This window comes from Haliotis rufescens, unplaced genomic scaffold (assembly GCF_023055435.1).
Source record: "Haliotis rufescens isolate VD_foot unplaced genomic scaffold, xgHalRufe1.0.p SCAF_17, whole genome shotgun sequence".
Classification (NCBI taxonomy): Eukaryota; Metazoa; Mollusca; class Gastropoda; order Lepetellida; family Haliotidae; genus Haliotis; species Haliotis rufescens.
In genome coordinates, this window is record NW_025963857.1 from 28,472,827 (window position 1) to 28,490,805 (window position 17,979).

Genomic DNA, 17,979 nt, shown 5'->3' on the forward strand with positions numbered 1-17,979 from the left:
TATTCTATTCATGAAGAACATTTCACGTGGGACCAACAGAGGGAATTATGACTATCGACTTGCTAATTATTTTTTATATTCATGCCAGCTCAAACGATCTATTGGCTTGATTTATTGTTATGGTATCCACAAAATAAGTAGGATCCGATTGTTTCCGTTTTTGTTGAAATAAAACTGAATAATATTTGCTGTTTACATATCAAAGTTTGCCAAATTGTTACAAAATGTTTGCCCACAGCAAGGCTACGTATCCCCAACATATTGTGCAAGGCACAGTATCACTGGACTGAGGGAGGGCGGTATTCCTCCTTGTGGGTCACCTGCTTGGCAATATGGGACGGGAAAACTGCAGGGGGTGAGGGCAGTTAAGTTGATGGTACAGACAGATAAGAGAGATCATTTTACAAATGTGAAACCTCAGTCCACAAAGGAAGAGGCGAAAGTTGAAACTTGGTGAGGTTTACAGAACAAAGGCAGTTATTTCTAGTTTCTTACTGACTCTCGAAGATACATTTAATAAAACAATTAATGTGTGTGTGTGTGTGTGTGTGTGTGTGTGTGTGTGTGTGTGTGTGTGTGTGTGTGTGTGTGTGTGTGTGTGTGTGTGTGTGTGTGTGTGTGTGTGTGTGAGGTAGAAGAAGAATTGTACACCATAAAAATGGCTACGTATGTAGTTGGGGTAGATATGTTGAATGCCCGGCCAGTATGACCTTTGAGTCACTACAGTTGCAGTCATTAAAATGCGTAAAACAGTATTTGAGTGAAAGAAAACACTATAAGTGAGTGAAACAAAAGACCTCAGTACAGGCACACCCAGTCCCCCAATCCCAAGTCTGCATGTATCAATACTCATACCTGCCACATCCTCAACCACTTAACTTACTCAAACAATCATCTGACAACATGTTCGCCAACCCTCGTATCACAACGCATGCACGCATGCACGCACGCACACACACACACACACACACACACACACACACACACACACACACACACACACACACACACACACACACACACACACACACACACACACACACTCACACATCACATTCTTCTTTCCCCACCATTATGTCTACGTCAGCCATCATGGATCCATGCGCATGCTTTCATACATAATCCATCCTGTCACCATTCCCCAATTCGAACTATAACTATATCCGCCCTCATGTATCGGTATTCGTGCTTTCATACATACATACACCCCCCTACCATTCCCCTACATCCATCGCAGTATAACTATGACTATAACCGCCTTCGTGCATCCGCACTTATGTTCACATTGCATTGCATATGCTTCGAATTACACGTTTAAAATATCGTAAATATTTTACAACATGTACATATTATATATCAGCAAACAGAGATTATTATAACGCAATAGATTTCATCCGTCAAAACATCACAGAAAGAGGGGCAGCCTGGAATTTTACAATGGCATCTGAATGCACTATGACGTTCAACTGGTCAGGAGGTGAGAGTTGCCGAAGATTACGGTAAACTTCAGTTACAGATCTCCATTACGAATATCTAAAGTATGAATAAAGATCACAGCTTGCTATGACGTGTACTTCATGCCAGAATTCAGAATTAGCAATGTCCTTAGCTCTAAATTGTATGTCTAAATGCTTATGTAGACAAAGACCCAAATGTATATAGGCATGACCATATTATATTCTACGCAAATATCACCACATTTAAAAACAAAGCTAGATTGAGTCTTTGAAGGGCATTAAGAACTAATACACACAAGGAAAAATATTTATGGATGTCAACGGAGGAACACTGCGTTTCGGAATATATACTTTCTCCTTCATCAGGTGCATATTATTAAATGCTATGAGGCAGAGAACATATATTTGTACCTGTAAGAACAACAAAAGTAAAAAGATAGCAAAGAAGGGAATGCAACAAGGGAAGCCAACAGATAACTGGCATGGCGCTGATTACCCCGCCTCCCGTTTGCCCATTGTCCATTTCCCATTACCAATCATTCATAAGTTAAGTTTAGGCTTTAATTTGTCCATTGATAATCAACCATCAACGTCTATGATCTCCACCCTAAAAATATGTAGTTTACTGAGAAGGTGGTATCCAAATATAATGTGTGTTACTGTTGACCACTTTCTTAAAGGCATTGTTGGTTCAAAGCTTTCGGTCATAGAAGCCGTGCCATTTTTCTCTTGTCAGAGGAGTACAGAAAGTATACGTCATCTGGACTAACATTTTTGGTTCGGTGGCTGGGTAAGATCGATTGGGTGCCTCACTCACAGTGTGGGTTCAAATCCCGGACGGGGCTCAACCCAAGAAAGTACGAGAATCTGTACTTTACTCAGAAAGTGTTATCCCAATTATAACATTTGTTGTCAAGAAAACACAATAAATGTATATTCGGCTTTGAATGGGTAATGATATCACAGACATATACGGATATTGATGATGACTTGGAGGAGCTTCGTAACGCACGTCTTCTCAATTCAGGGATTGGTAAATCCAAATATGTGTGTGCGCGTGCGTGCGTGCGTGCGTAAATGTGGGCCTGTTGGATGTTACATAAAACATTCATCTTGAGCGGGATGGTAGTTCGAGTTGGATTAGCATGTTAACTATATGATCTTCTTTAGGCAGAGAATGCCGCGCATGAATGTATTGATGAAATTCCTAGGTACATGGGGCCTTTTCGTCCCCAGGAATACCCACAGTGGAGACTTCAATGGGGATAGGGTGTACACAATGTGCTACCTGGTAGATTGTGTGTCATCAGACCGGACAACGTTGGTCTTTGACTGATTGTGGCGTAAAACACACTTATTCATTTACTTATATCGGAAATTGAATGTTCATCTTAATTGTTATTGTTGAACATGTAATATATTTTTAAAGAAATAAAACAGTGACATAATAACTACAACTTTATGTGAGCGCGAGTAGCTTTTTTGGAATGAGATGAATAAGTCTTATAAAGTTGTAAGCTTCTTCACAACCGTGTAACTATGAATTGACTTTATTGGGTAATCAAAAAAGAGATAGGACCTAAAATAGCCAAATTTCATACGATTTCACTTGTCCACCATCTTGGATGCAAGGCGAAAACATTTCAGCGCGTTTGAAGCCACTGAGAATGCCCCCTGCAGAGTTGGACGAACATTCTGCGGTGGCGCGGCTGAGTTGACCAGAGGCTATCAGCAGTATTTCCTGTCCAGGTTATTTAGGTCAATTGTTTGTTTGTGTGTGTGTGTGTGTGTGCGCGTGTGTGCGTGTTTGCGTGCGTGCGTGTGGGGGATGGGGGCGGGTGAGATTAGGGTGATAGATGATAGATTTAGCAACAAGTAAGGTCATCTTGAGTGGGAGGGTATTCGCAGATGGATTAGCATATGAACTATGATTCTCTTTAGGCAGAAAATGAGGATCCACGATGTTCGACATGGTAGAAGTGTGTTATCAAACCTCACAGCATTGGTTTTTTGACTGACTGTAGCGTCAAAACAAACTCATTCATTTACTTGAACTGAATGTTCATCTTAATTGTTATGGATAGTCACGGAGCCATGATCCAGAGAACAGGGTGTCATTAGATAGAAATAAACTAAGTAATAATAGGATTACCAGAAAAACGGGGTTTTACACACAAGCCAATAAACTTCGCTCATTAACACCAGGGTAAGTCAGTACAAGATTGAAAACTGCCCCATAATTATGTATGACATGCTTGTCGGGTATTGCTACATATATATATATGTGAAAACAAAGTTATTAAAATGAAGAGCAAAATTGATGAAAGTTAACAATAAACGTGTATACGTGTTATATCGTCACTGCAAAAATAATGATTGTTTGTCTTTAGTATTAACATTCAAATACGTTATATCTGTATTAGCGATATTGTCTTTGTTCCACCGGTGAGTCAGCGTTAGCCGTACTATCTCGTAGTATAATTGAATTTCTGAAGACATCACGATACAGTTTTTACGATGCATCACGTCTGCACTAGCGCTTGATAACAGCCTTGTGTTTGGGCGTTTCAGTGGTTTAAATCGCTGCTCTTGATATTGTTGATTAAACTTTGATACTATGAACAATATAATGTTATGTGAGAGGTTGACTTTAGAACGGTAACATACTAATAGTATATATATTTTCCTGACTTAAAAGTAAATGCAAGAACAATCGGCCGGAATACAATGTATAGTTCTTGTCCACTTCCATATGACTATATAGCATACAATAAGCTATCGGGTCCCGTTTAGATCGGTTTGGGTGGCAGCCTAGATAGCCATAGAATAGTTTCATCTTGGAATCTCCCATATCACTGGGAATCCGCTTCAATTTAAATGGAGTTACTCGTTACGATTCCGAACCTTCACGTGACTGTGTTTATGAACCATTGTCAAATAGTGGTGACATTAAATCTAGGAAACAATACGCGAGGTCGCGCATGCACAGAACGGAAAATTTGGTCAAGGCATTAAGTAATCCGCATGCGCAGAACGATTGATTTCAGTACTTCCGCTAAGCGCTTCGAGTGCAGCGTCAAACGCGGGCCTGTAATCTAACACGCGGGGACTGACCAATGAAATCTGAGAAGTAGAAATACCGGTAGACGCTGTTGCTTGATTGACAATGTCAATCAAGAAAGGGAGGAGCTTAACGCTATCGTTCTCTCCCAGTAAATTCCGATGTCAAATAACGACGTTATTTGGACGGAAAAACGATGGTTTGAAAACGTCCAAATAACGTCGTTTTTCCGTCCAATGACCATATACGGAAAAAAACGACGTTTTCGTGTTTGCAATGACAGGAGTCAACCCAAAAAAGTATGAGAATTTGTACTTTACTCAGAAAGTGTGTATATGCTATGGATATATTGATTCAACATTTCTTGAAAAAATTCACTTCAGATAGTTGATATTCTTCAAATACTGTCTGTGCTGACATCTTACTATCCTTTGAAATATATCCGTATCTCTATATAACCGTTCTCGTCACGATATCGTTGAAATACTGCCGATATGACGTTACATTAATATACCTCTAGATCTCCTCCTCATATATTTGTTTACATCCGTGGTCTAGCTGTTAGAGCGTCTGCCAGGAGAGCGGAAGGTCGTGGGCTTGATCCCCGGTACTGTGTCTGAGTGACGTATTCTGCGTAACTGCGGCATGGTATCTCAGTGGGCTAGCACTATCAATCGGGATTAATCCGGACTAGTTAAAACATCCACACACGCACACAAACACGCGCACACACGCGCGCACACACACGCACACACACACACACACACACACGCACACACACACACACACACACACACACACACACACACACACACACACACACACACACACACACACACACACACACACACGCACGCACACACACACACACACACACACACACGTGCACGTACGTCGCTATATAAGTGCAATAATCTTAAACCCCATTTCATCCCACATCACCTCAAATATTGTTTGATATAGATTTGATATAATTGATATAAAAAATCAATATACTTATCGAAGCCCTACCGTGCTTTTTCCCTTGTTGACGCACAGAATAAATGGCTGCTGTAATATCTTTTCTTCCGGATGGCACCTGCGGTCTGGCTGTCAGCCCTGAACACTTGAGAGACCTTGGATCTTTCAACACCATCACACACTTCTTCTCACGGAGACACCGGATGATGCACCTCAATAAGCCCGCTGAACCATCATCTACAGACCAAGCGGTTTGATTAACCGTTTCCCTCGATATAGTCATGGTTGAATGCTCAAAGGTATACCTCCTCATAAAGGAGTGGTATGCCGATGTAGACACAACCAAAAGCAATACACCCAGCATTTTTGATGTGTGCTCTCGCGCTTCCTCTGCTTAGTGTGGAGGTAATGCTCCCTTTTGGAGCAGATATGATAATAAAAAGTATTCCGGGGAAGCTGATTTCAATTCATTCCTATCTAGTCTGTGAAATCTCCATTTAAAATTCACCAAATGTCAGGATTGAAACCGTAGATTAGGTCTTTCACTGTGTTTTGATATTGATTAATGAGTAGAGAAAAGAAGAAGAAAAGGTGAAAGCTGAAACATTCCAACATGTCATTTTACCTGTTCTTCATTATTAAACTGGCCAATTTATTACTTAACTGACAAATTCACACAGGCTCAGAGGTTCAAGGCAATTTGTAAAAGCTGAAAGCAAGTGTCACTTGAAGTTTACGAATTGATACATCGGCATCGCTTTGGGCACCAACTGCGCGCCTTCCTTGCTTCCCATATGATGCACACACACAAATTACCCAATTTGTACAAGGAGAATTGATATCTTGAATTGCATCTAATTTATATGATATTGATGACAATATACAATGACACACACGCACACACGCACACATATTCGCGTACAAAAACACATTCGCACTTTTATAACATTTGAGTTTGTTCAATCCAATTCACAAATATGAAACATGCTGAAGTGAATTAGTTTCAGTTAGATGTAAAACTTCGGGCTTAACTTGGGACGTGTAGTATTATACTTTCCCTTATGAGCTATGTCTTGAAGTCTTCTATGCTGTACATGGTCACATACACATGGACTTCAATATCTTCGACCACACCACATAATGATTCATATGTCTCCAGCATGACTCCTAAATCCTCTATTCCTATCCTCTAACGATGCTAGGGGCGGTCGGGTAGCCTAGTGGATAAAGCGTTCGCTCGTCACGCCGAAGACCCGGGTTCGATTCCCGACATGGGTACAATGTGTGAAGCCCATTTCTGGTGATATTGCTGGAATATTGCTAAAAATGGCGTAAAACCATACTCACTCACTCACTCGTACGATGCTACCTGTGGAGAAGGACATGCTTACCCTTTTCGCGAACACCTAATGTCATCACGGAGTTTTCAGCCATCCATTCATATCAATGTCATCACTGTATTGCATTTTTTGCCCCATGAAAACTGTTTCGGCAGATATTCGGAACTGACCAAAATCTTGTGTTAACATTTGAATTTACAATAACAATATAGATTGACGACCCAGATATCCAGACTCTGAAATATATAAATATATGCCTATGGGAAAAACGGCCCCTATACCTCATGTTACTTCAAGATAAGAAAATGCCTGTGTATGTTTCATGAAGTATTCTAGGAAGAAATAACGTCTCCTAAATAAATCACCAGTGTAGAATGCATCTCGTGGGTGTGAAATGTTCTCATCTTGTTGATTGAGAGAGTATGGCTTAACGCATTGTCAGTCTTTACACTTTAGACGATTGGGCCGCCCGTGCCTTCATGGCAGTTGAGAAGGCCTTTTGTCAAGCATCAGATTTCAACAACGCATTGCGGCAGTGTGCTTTGTTCAATGTTTCAAGGCCAGCTGACACATTACCATTTGTACGAAACGCGCATTTACACTAATCCACCACGAACTTTGAACACATTATTCAAATATTTTCCTGACATGAATAACATATTAGTTTCTTATGTTGCAGATAGAAATTTGAAAAAATGACCGTTCTAATAAGGTAAACTAGTTACATGTATGCTATTTTAGATTGTAAAATTCTTCATACAATTGAGGGTGCACGGGTTGCCCAGTCGTCTAAGGCGCTGCAATTCGCTATGCAGAGTTGCCTCCCTTTGAAACGCCTGAAACCTATCATTAGTTTCGACTCGATTGCGTTTCTAGGTTTGTCAGCACCATACCCGTGCTCGTGGGTTTCAACAAAATGGTGAACATCTGAGACCTGCTTCACCAATATTAAGCTGACACGCCGTGATATAACAGTATCTGGAATAAAGTTTAAAGCGGCGTTAAACGCAACGCGCTCTTTCTCTCATACAATGGGACATCTTCCCGAGGCAAGAGTGTCCACAAGCCAATATCAAAAGTTTACACTCTTGCCTTTTCAAGCCAAATTTTCGTGACTCGATCAGCACGCTATGGCCACTTATTCCAACAATTCAGTTTCGAATTCTTTACTCATTTGTCGTACACTGTAATAGTGTCTTTTCATACATTTGAGTGTAAACTTCATTGTATTTTAACTCGAATGACTGAACGCTTATTGCAGTGACTGTGATGCTGAACTATTTGTAGACGACTCCTGCTGAGTATATTATTTAAAGGGATGTGTAGCGTCACTTGATACAGACCGGTGAAGATCCGGGTTAGAATTGATCTTCAGCAAGCCATGCTTGTCGTAAGAGACGACTAAAGGGATCGCTGACCTGTGGTGATGCATGTCATCGTATCCCATTTGCGAGCCTGGTCCAGACTCAATTATCTTTTAGACCGCCGTCATATCGTTTGAATATCGCTGAGTGCAGTGTTAGACAACAAACAAAAAGAACTTGACACAGCGCAGCCTTTGAGTCTCAATTACTGTGAGACCGAAATGCAGCAGTAATAAGTACCTTTACTGTGGTAATCTGTCAATTTTGTTTGTTTGTCAAGGACGAAATCTCGAATCTTCTATGGTAGTCGCCATCTTTATGAAGCCATTCAAAATAAGAACAGCGATCTGATTGGATATCGCGTTTTCATTAAAGGAGCTACGGTCGTGGATTCGGCGCATTATAAATATGCACATAAACAATATTATCATGTCCGTGTCAATGTTTGCGTCTTTGCAATGTGTTACATCGTCCTTTGTGCCTTTGTGATCTAATCTACACTGGGTGGCAAAGATCGAGTCACGAAAAGACGGCTTGAAAGGGTAAAGGGTAAAACTATAATTTGATATCAGCTAGTGGACACTCTAGCCCCGGGAAGAGAGAATGGACAAACAAAAATAATACGTTTTTCTTCAATTATATGTGTTAAAACTCATGTGAATGACGTGATGTTTAATTAGATTGAAACTATATTAGTACAGAAATCCTAATGGCCACGTCCCGAACGTTCTTCTTTGGGCTATTTCGCTCCCCTGATTCGTTTATCCAGAAAATTATTAATCTGGGTTTTGGTTAATCCGGACATTTTCACTGAGTATGGAACCTTCTTATTCATATTGAAAAAAAGGTTAAAGAAACTGTATGATAGTGTGTAATTTATATAAATTCTCAGGAACACATCTATTTTTGCACGTATGTACACGTGCAAAAAATAGATGTGTTCCTGAGAATTTGTACGCATGTATGTACGTCTCGACAAATATGGTTTCATTCATCTGCACCGTGCCTTATACTAATTACTAAATTAATACAAAACCTGCTACACCAGTGTGCTCTATTGCCATCTTCGTTATCGTAGAACAAAACGCTATGCAGATTACCGATTAAATACCATAAAGCGACACAAAGGACTATGTAACGCATCGCAAAGACGCAAACATTGCCACGGACATGATATTATTGTTAATGTGCATATTTATAATGCGCCGAATCCACGCCCGTAGCGTAATCAAAGCCTACATTTTCAGCCCGGTCAGAGGATCAGTGTGTACTTCTTTCTCAGCTCCCTGTGGAGTATACAATCCATGCTGCCTGTGAGACGCTAGAAGCTAAACATCCATATCACATTACCATATCCTACCGGGTACCTATTCACTGCTGAAAGACTCATTTCGAATTAAGTCACATGCCTAAGCAGTAATCACTTGTGCTACAGGTGCATCAGTGTGGGACAAGACCAAAGCTCTGGAAACCTTCAGGAGTTTAGCTGCCTAACGCGGTCACCCATCCAACTACCAGGATGTTAAAGCAGAAATAGAATTCAATCTGACCCACTGAAAAGCCGTCAAACATGGACACAGACGCCAAGCCCAGCCATGGGGTCTTTTCTCATTTCACAACAACTGCAGTTTATAAAACACAACGTTTTATTAGTCATACTCAATTAGTACAAGTATAAACTGTGATCATGTGATTGCTGGTAAAGAGGTGGTAAATGTAGTTACTGACACATCATCTTTTTGTTCATTGGTCCCGGTTGACAACGAAGGGTCTCACAACATTTCATGGAGTTCTCACCGGTAATCTTGCATTCCTCATTACGGCTGCGGCACTGAAATACAAGCAGAGGAACCATAAATTGAGTATTAACAGAACCTCTCAGGGGGCTAGCACTATAACACCAGCGTAAGTCTGCATGGCTGAACTAGAACAAGCAGCCACACATATAAATGCACACACAAAAGCGTCGTTAAACCCATTTCAGCACCACATTTTTAGCGATATGAGCATAAAACGATGAGCATGTCCGTCCGTCCGCCTGTTTCCCGTTTCTCCTAAACCGTTGAATATTTCTTGTTGAAGCTCGCTATACAGATCAGTCTAGTGGTGAAGAAGCCTATTGATAATTTGGGATAGTTAAACAAATTGTTTTTATGTTTTTGTAATGACGAGAAGATGCACCTGTACAGAAAACGAGGGTAGTACTCGTTTCCAGGACAGAACTCCAAAAGTCTTGAACATTTCTGAATAAAACTGTCTGTACAGATCAGTAGGGTGGTGAACGGGCGCCTTTTGATGATTTTGGGATATCAAAAAATACTGAACAGCATTAGCTTTGCTTCAGTGAACTGAAGGTATCCAATGGCAATGAACTAAAAGTGGGGTATTAAAGCCAAACTCCATTTCTGAATTGCCCAATAACAGGGGATAAGTCATCTCCTGATGACTCTTGTTTTATTAGTGTACGCCCAGAGTGTCTTCATTAACATGATTGTAGTATGCAAACCACCTCTGCACTTCACTGAGGATGTACCGGAAAGTCGTTAACGTGTTCATACATGGCAGTTAATCATATTTTAATACCTATAGTTCCCTACAACGATTTTGATCATAAGTCATAAGAGGTTCGTTGCTTCTAACTGATACTGATTACATATTATGTATCGTAAGCATTGGTGCATTTGTACTATCTGTAGAACAGTTTAGAAATGTTCAGGATGAATACTCACTCCACCGTTACCCCAGTTTCTCTCGCATCTCGTTACTCCGTTACTTCCCCGACACGAGAGCCCAGCACAGCAACCGTTGGAGTTTCCCATCTCACATCTCTGCCACATATTCTTGCACTGAAAGGATAAACATGACAGGTAATATTTCCTTATCGCCGTTCCAAATTAAGCCGCTAGATAACCTAGCTGTACACTGCAACACAGTTTATTTATCTCCTAATTATTTCAACCATCCAAACTTCTGACTAAATAATAAAATTAAATCAAAACATACAATACCATCAAGTAAATGACCATCTACTGACACAACCAGAAAACACCAATGCCTTTAGCACACATGTATAGCGGTAAATGTATACTATCATATGTGAGTGAGTGAGTGAGTTGGGTTTAACGCTGCTTTGAACAGTATTCCAGTCATATCACGGCGTGTCAGCTTAGTGTTGGAGGAAAGCCGGACGTCTCAGGCACGAGTATGGTGCTGACAAACCTGGAAACATAATCGGGTCGAACCGGGATTCGAATTCATCGATTTCTGGTGTGCCCAAGAGACGCAACTCATAATAGCGATTTGACGTCTTGGCCACCCGAAGTAACAGGGACAAGAATCGTTCTTGCATCGAACCCAGTCTTAAACAAGTTATAAACATTGATCGGCGGTACCGCTGGCTCAATGGTCAAACACACAACAGTTGTCGGTGTAGGGTTACGTCCCTTAACCGTCCCTCGTTATGGAAGTCTTTCCTCCCACATTACGTTAACACGTCGTGATATAACTGAAAGATTGTCTAAAGCACACTTACACACTCACTACTAATTGGCCAAGCATCAAATAGATGCAGGCTTGTTACATATTGTTAAAGACATCGTTTTTTGAAATGGTAACTTAAGGTGTACTCACGACACCCACTAAATACGTCTCCTGTCGAGCCATGGCAACAGCTACAAGGAGGAGGAAGACACCAGTCCGGGCGGTATTCATGGTTGCTGACGAGTTCTTAGCCTGAAAGTTCAGTTCAGTTGATAATGTTCTGAATCACTCCCTTCAAAGAACATGCGACCGCTTTACCCAACAAAAATTGTATTTAATCCCATAAACATTGAGACACGCAGAAGTTTCCGTTGATTATGAGTGTCTTTTTGTTGTTGTTCTTTTTTATGTTGTTGTTGTTGCTGTTTTTTTAAACCGCACTCAGCAATATTCCAGCTATGTGAAGGCGGCCTGTAAATAATGGAGTCTGGACCAGACAATCCAGTTATTGACATAATGAACATCGATCTACGCAATTGAGGTACGATGACAACCTTCAACCAAGTCCTGACCAACCGATGACGTCGCCTCTTACGACAACTATCTTGGATTTTTACTTACGGTATACGTGTTCATGTGGGGTTAGTACTTTTGCTCTCTGATTGGTCAATCTCACTTTGGGGCATAATAAAACAAAACATCAATGAATCGAACTGTTTACCCTTACCTTGTATGCTCGTCTGTGAGAAGGATATGGATACAGAAAACGTGCCCCTTCCCTTTTTTATACAGAACAGGTAATCTGATATCTACAGAGTGAGTGAGTGAGTGAGTTATTATTTAACGTCACATGGGCAATATTTCAGCCATATCGTGACGAGAAATTACATTTATGATACATTTATGATACATATATTTAAACTGAATAAAAAGCTGTCAACGAAGGACAGTAGAATAACTAGAATATCACAGACTTGATTTAAAACTAGTTGAGAATATTAAAAGGCAGTAAGCATTAATGAACATCACAATTTAAAAATGGGCTAGAAATCGTCAGCAACTGAAGGGAGATCACCATACTGGGGACCATGGGGACTTACAGTACTTTTGCCTCCTGCATGGACCCCGGCAGGATTTATATCATCCCTTCAGTCACTGGCGACAGTGTACCAGTTAAGCCTTAGATTAAAATAACGAAGATACTACGTTTAAAAGCCTAGTGTGCAGAAAAATACTTCGAATGATTTGGGACTTACATACCCTCTTAGGGGGACAATAATTTTACGCTACTTCAACCCCCCTCAAGGGTACAGCCACTAACAATCTAAGTTATGAATTTCGCACTACCAATTTGTAAAACAATACATTGAACACATCAAAATTTATGAAAAAGCTCTATTTCCTTTAAAAAACATAATATTAAACGAGAATTAACATCATTAAAAAGGTCCTTAATTGTTTTTACATTGAAATATTTATCCCTTGCGATGGAAAAATCAACACAGTCAAGCAGGACATGCTTGACCGTGATTCTTTCATCACAAGGGATACAAAACGGAGGATCCTCACCTTGTAATAAATATTCGTGCGTATATCTGCTGTGGCCAATACGACATCGTCGCATAATGACCTCTTCAAATCTGGACTGACAGCCCAAGTAGGTGTAACCGATATTTGGTTTAATTTCATGTAATTTATTGATACCTACTTGGGCGTCCCACTTCTGTTGCATAAGATCTCTGATGTAAGATCGAATCAAGGGTTTAAAATCAGTGTATGGGATCAGAAGTGGTGTCACAGATTTGTTGAGGGCTGCTTTTGCAGCAGCATCGGCCATTGTGTTACCTTTGATACCAACATGGCTTGGTAACCAACAAAAGACGATGTCATATTGGCCAGTAGCAAGATCATTAAATAACTCAAGAATTTGGATTAAAAGTGGATGTTTTGAAGACATATTTTTAATTGCCTGAAGACATGAAAGAGAATCTGAAGCCAGTATGAATTGTTTATGTTTAGATTGATTACTGATATATTTAAGTGCTGTAAAAATGGCGTTTGCTTCTGCAGTGAATATTGAACTGTTATCAGGTAAACGGGAAGAGATTGTTCTGGATCCAATGACAGTGGCACTAGCAACTGTGCCACCATCCTTGGATCCATCGGTAAATATAGATTTATAAGTGTCATAATTGTTTCTAAGTTGGTGGTATTCTTGTTGGTATATTAATTGGTTAGTATCTGATTTCTTAAGTTTGGTTAATGTCAGGTCTACCTCTGGCTTTACCATTTGCCAAGGAGGAGAGGAGAAAAGTTGAGTAGGAGCTATATCTTGGAGTTTAATATTTGAAGCTGATATTGCAGATTTTATTCTAATTCCGAGTGGTGGATGGAGTGCCGATTTCTTATTGTAAAGATCTTCGTAGAGAGGATGGAATATACATTCAAAAGCTGGATTTGACGGATTAGAATATAATTTAGTGATGTATTGTAGAGATAATTTTAGTCGGCGTTGTTTAAGAGAAGGCTCATCTGCTTCTATATAGAGACTGTGAATGGGAGACGTTCTGAAGGCTCCAAGACAAAGCCTCAGACCCTGATGATGTATCGTATCTAGTTTTTGTAAATTACTTTTGCAGGCTCCACCATAGATGATGGAGCCATAATCAAGTTTGGAACGAATTAGTGACCTGTACAAGTGTAAGAGGGTTGTTTGATCCCCTCCCCACTTTGAATTAGAAACAACTTTTAATAGATCGAGTGCCTTCAGGCATTTAGCTTTGAGGTATTTAATATGCGGGAGAAAAGTTAAGTGATGATCAAAAATAAGTCCCAAGAACTTGGCTTCCTTAACAACTTTGATAGGAGTGCCATTCAGAAATAGTTCAGGGTCCTTATGCGGTTTATATTTTCGGCAGAAATGCATGCAATTAGTTTTTGATTTGGAAAATTTAAACCCGTTTTCTAGACACCACTTGTTAATTTTATTAAGACATAATTGTAATTGCCTTTCAATTGTGTGCATATTTTTACCCCGACAAGATAGATTAAAATCATCCACAAAAAGTGATCCATCAACTGAATCATTTAAAACTTTTGACAAACTGTTAATTTTTATACTGAATAAAGTGACAGACAAAATACTGCCTTGTGGGACACCCTGATCCTGATTATAATGATCAGACAGGGTTGTACCCACTCGGACTTGAAATTGCCTGTCTGTTAAAAACTGGGATATAAAATGAGGCAGACGGCCTCTTAATCCAAAATCATGAAGATCTTTTAAAATACCATGTTTCCATGTTGTATCGTAAGCTTTTTCTAAATCGAAAAAGATCGATACAGCATGTTGTCTATTTACAATGGAATTTTTAATGAACGATTCTAAACGCACTAAATGATCGATAGTACTTCTATTTTTCCGGAAACCACATTGTATATTGGAAAGAAGATTATTTGTTTCCAAGTACCACACTAATCGATTATTTACCATGCGTTCCATCGTTTTACAAACACAGCTAGTTAAAGAGATAGGTCGGTAATTTGATGGATCAGAATGATCCCGCCCAGGTTTGGGAATGGGGATAACAATGGCTTTATGCCATGAAGCTTGAAACATCCCAGATGTCCAAATATCATCGAATATATTTAACATAGTTTCAAGGCATGATTCGGGCAAGTGTTTCAGCAGCTGATAATGAATATTATCAGCGCCTGCTGCTGTATCATGAGCTTGCCCTAAGGCAGTATATAGCTCATGTAGTGAAAATACCTCATTGTAATCTTCACCATTATCAGATGTAAAATTTACTTTTTTCTTTTCCTGTTGAAGCTGATATTTTTGAAATTCAGGAGCGTAATTAGATGAAGAAGAATGATGAGATAAAGTTTCACCAATGCTATTGGCAATGGCAGATTTATCAGTTAACAAAGTATCGCCATCCTTCAGATGGTTAACTGTAGAATTTGATCCCTTGCCTTTGATCTTTTTAATCATATTCCATACCTTGGACATAGGGGTACGAGAGTTAATTTTGGAGACATAGGTCCGCCAGGATTGACGTTTATTTTGCTTAAATAGACGTCTTGCCTTGGCATTTGAAATTTTTACAATATTTAAATTATGGACAGTGGGATGTTTACGGAAGTACTTCTCCGCCTTCTTACGACATTTCCTAGCTTGTTTGCAAGTGTCATCAAACCACGGTTTACGAACACGTGGGTTGATAGAGGACTTAGGTATTGATTCATCAGCAATTTCATTCAGTAGATCTGAGAACAACTGAATCGGGTCAGTAACATTTTGAAAAGACGTAGGTAGTAATTTATCTTTGCATAAAGATTGAAATAAAAGCCAATCAGCCTTCACAAAATTCCATCGAGGTGAAGGTGGATCATCAGCGGGATTAATTGGTTTAAGCACCGTGGGGAAATGGTCACTCCCACATAGGTCATCATGGACAGACCATGAGAATTCATTCAACAAAACTGAATCCGTCAAAGACAGATCTAAAGATGAATAGGTACCAGTAGCAGGGTGCAAGTAAGTGTCGGAGTCATCATTAAAAATGCAAAGATCGTTATCGGAAACAAAATCCTCGATTACTTTTCCCTTTTGATTAATGGTTGAACTTCCCCATAGAGGATTATGCCCATTTAGATCACCCATGATGACACAGGGCTTTGGGAGTTGGTCGTATAGTTTTTGTAGATCATTTCGCTGAAGATTTGAAGAAGGAGGAATGTATAAGGAGCAAAGTGTGAAGGCAATATGCAGTGTTAGTCTAACTGCAACTGCTTGCAGAGTCGAGTCAAGCGGAACAGGACTGTGAACAACGCCCCGCCGCACTAAAATAGAAGCACCTCCAGTAGCTTTATCTCCTGGAGGAGAGAAGGAATGATATGAACTATATTGCTTTAAATCAAACTTATCTGTATTTTTAAGGTACGTCTCTTGTAAACAAATTGCTGATGGATTTAAATCACTTGTTAATAACTGTAGTTCATGAAAATTATGCCTAAGTCCTCTGCAATTCCATTGCATTATATTAGACAATTGAGTCATGGTGGCTCAATTGGAGATCGCTCGCGTGAATGTGAGGAGGAACTACTCCCCCGCCTGTCCTGTGAGGACAGAGTAACCTCCATGTCCAGAGGCCCAAAGGAGTTCTGTAAAGGAACCTCTGAAGGTGAAGGGACGATTGGCAGTTGTTTTTTCTTCAATTTCTTTTTTTCTTTAGTCGACAAATGAACAACGACTGGTTGTTTGACTGACGTGTGTGAAGGTTTCTCAGACTGAATCTCAGTCTGAGATCCTGAACTGGATACACTGATGGTAGGAATAGGCTGAGTGATTGGAATAGTATCAACTGGTTGATCTGACGTGACCCATGTCAAGTCAGTCTGACACGAAATAGTAGATGTTGTAACAGAGCGGGAGACTGCAGCGGAATAGGACATAGTTGAGGGGGTAGTGGTCTGAATTTTGAATAGTTTTTTGGCATCCAGATAGGATATGTTTTTTTCACATTTGATTTTCATTATTTTGGATTCCATTTGCCACACAGGGCAAGATTTTGATGAAGCAACATGTGGGCCTGAACAATTTGCACACTTCAGATCATGATTACAGTCAATGCTCTCATGGCTGTCACCACAACGATGACATACCACAGAGTTATGACAGGATTTTGAACCATGACCGAAATGTTGGCACTTGTAGCATCGGAGCGGATTGGGGACATACACATCCACTCCGATGTTCATATAACCTGCTTTTATTGACTGTGGAAGGGAAGTTTGGGCAAACGTCATGAGATAGGTATTGGTGTTCGTGATGACACCGTCTTTCTTAATCGTGAAACGTTTTACAGCGGTTACAGCTTGGTCTTCCAATTCAGTAGCAATTTCATCCTCAGACATGTCGGACAGACAACGAGCCCTGTCACGAACAATGCCTCGACAAGAGTTTAAAGTTCTGTGCACAGACACAGCAACCTCAATATTGGCAAATGTAGATATAGACAACAGATTGAGAGATTGCTGTCTCCGTGCACACTCCACCAGAAGCGAACCACTACGGAGACGGGTGACGTTCTTGACCTCACCACAAATACCGGACACAGCCTTAGAAATGGCAAAAGGATTTAATTTGATAGGCAGGTTATCAGCAGCCTCAATAACCAGGAACCTAGCCCAGGTATCAATATTTTGAGAAGTACTTCCAGACGAAATATCAATGTCTTCTAATCGTCTCTTTTTTTCATTGCGAGATGAACCAGATTGTTGTTGAGCCATGATGAAAGAATATGATTCAG

General features: G+C 40.1%; 1 protein-coding gene across 1 annotated transcript; it reads right to left on the reverse strand.

The window, feature by feature from the left end:
- Positions 1-9,880: 9,880 nt before the first annotated feature.
- On the reverse strand, positions 9,881-12,406 carry LOC124138608. Its single transcript, XM_046505343.2, has 4 exons — positions 12,390-12,406; positions 11,813-11,914; positions 10,912-11,028; positions 9,881-10,013 (listed from the first exon to the last, which is right to left on the reverse strand). Exons 2-4 carry the CDS (start codon positions 11,891-11,893, stop codon positions 9,903-9,905), a joined length of 309 nt encoding a protein of 102 aa, XP_046361299.2. The 5' UTR covers positions 11,894-11,914; positions 12,390-12,406; the 3' UTR covers positions 9,881-9,902.
- Between the last annotated feature and the right edge of the window lie 5,573 nt (positions 12,407-17,979).

Bases quoted from the DNA above. Each gene is read 5' to 3' on its own strand.
- LOC124138608 (XM_046505343.2), bottom strand. From the start codon at position 11,893: ATGAATACCGCCCGGACTGGTGTCTTCCTCCTCCTTGTAGCTGTTGCC. The intron at 11,029-11,812 runs GTGAGTACACCT...TTATCCTTTCAG, and splicing joins AGACGTATTTAGTGGGTGTC to TGCAAGAATATGTGGCAGAG. The intron at 10,014-10,911 runs GTGAGTATTCAT...CTTGTATTTCAG, and splicing joins GAAACTGGGGTAACGGTGGA to TGCCGCAGCCGTAATGAGGA.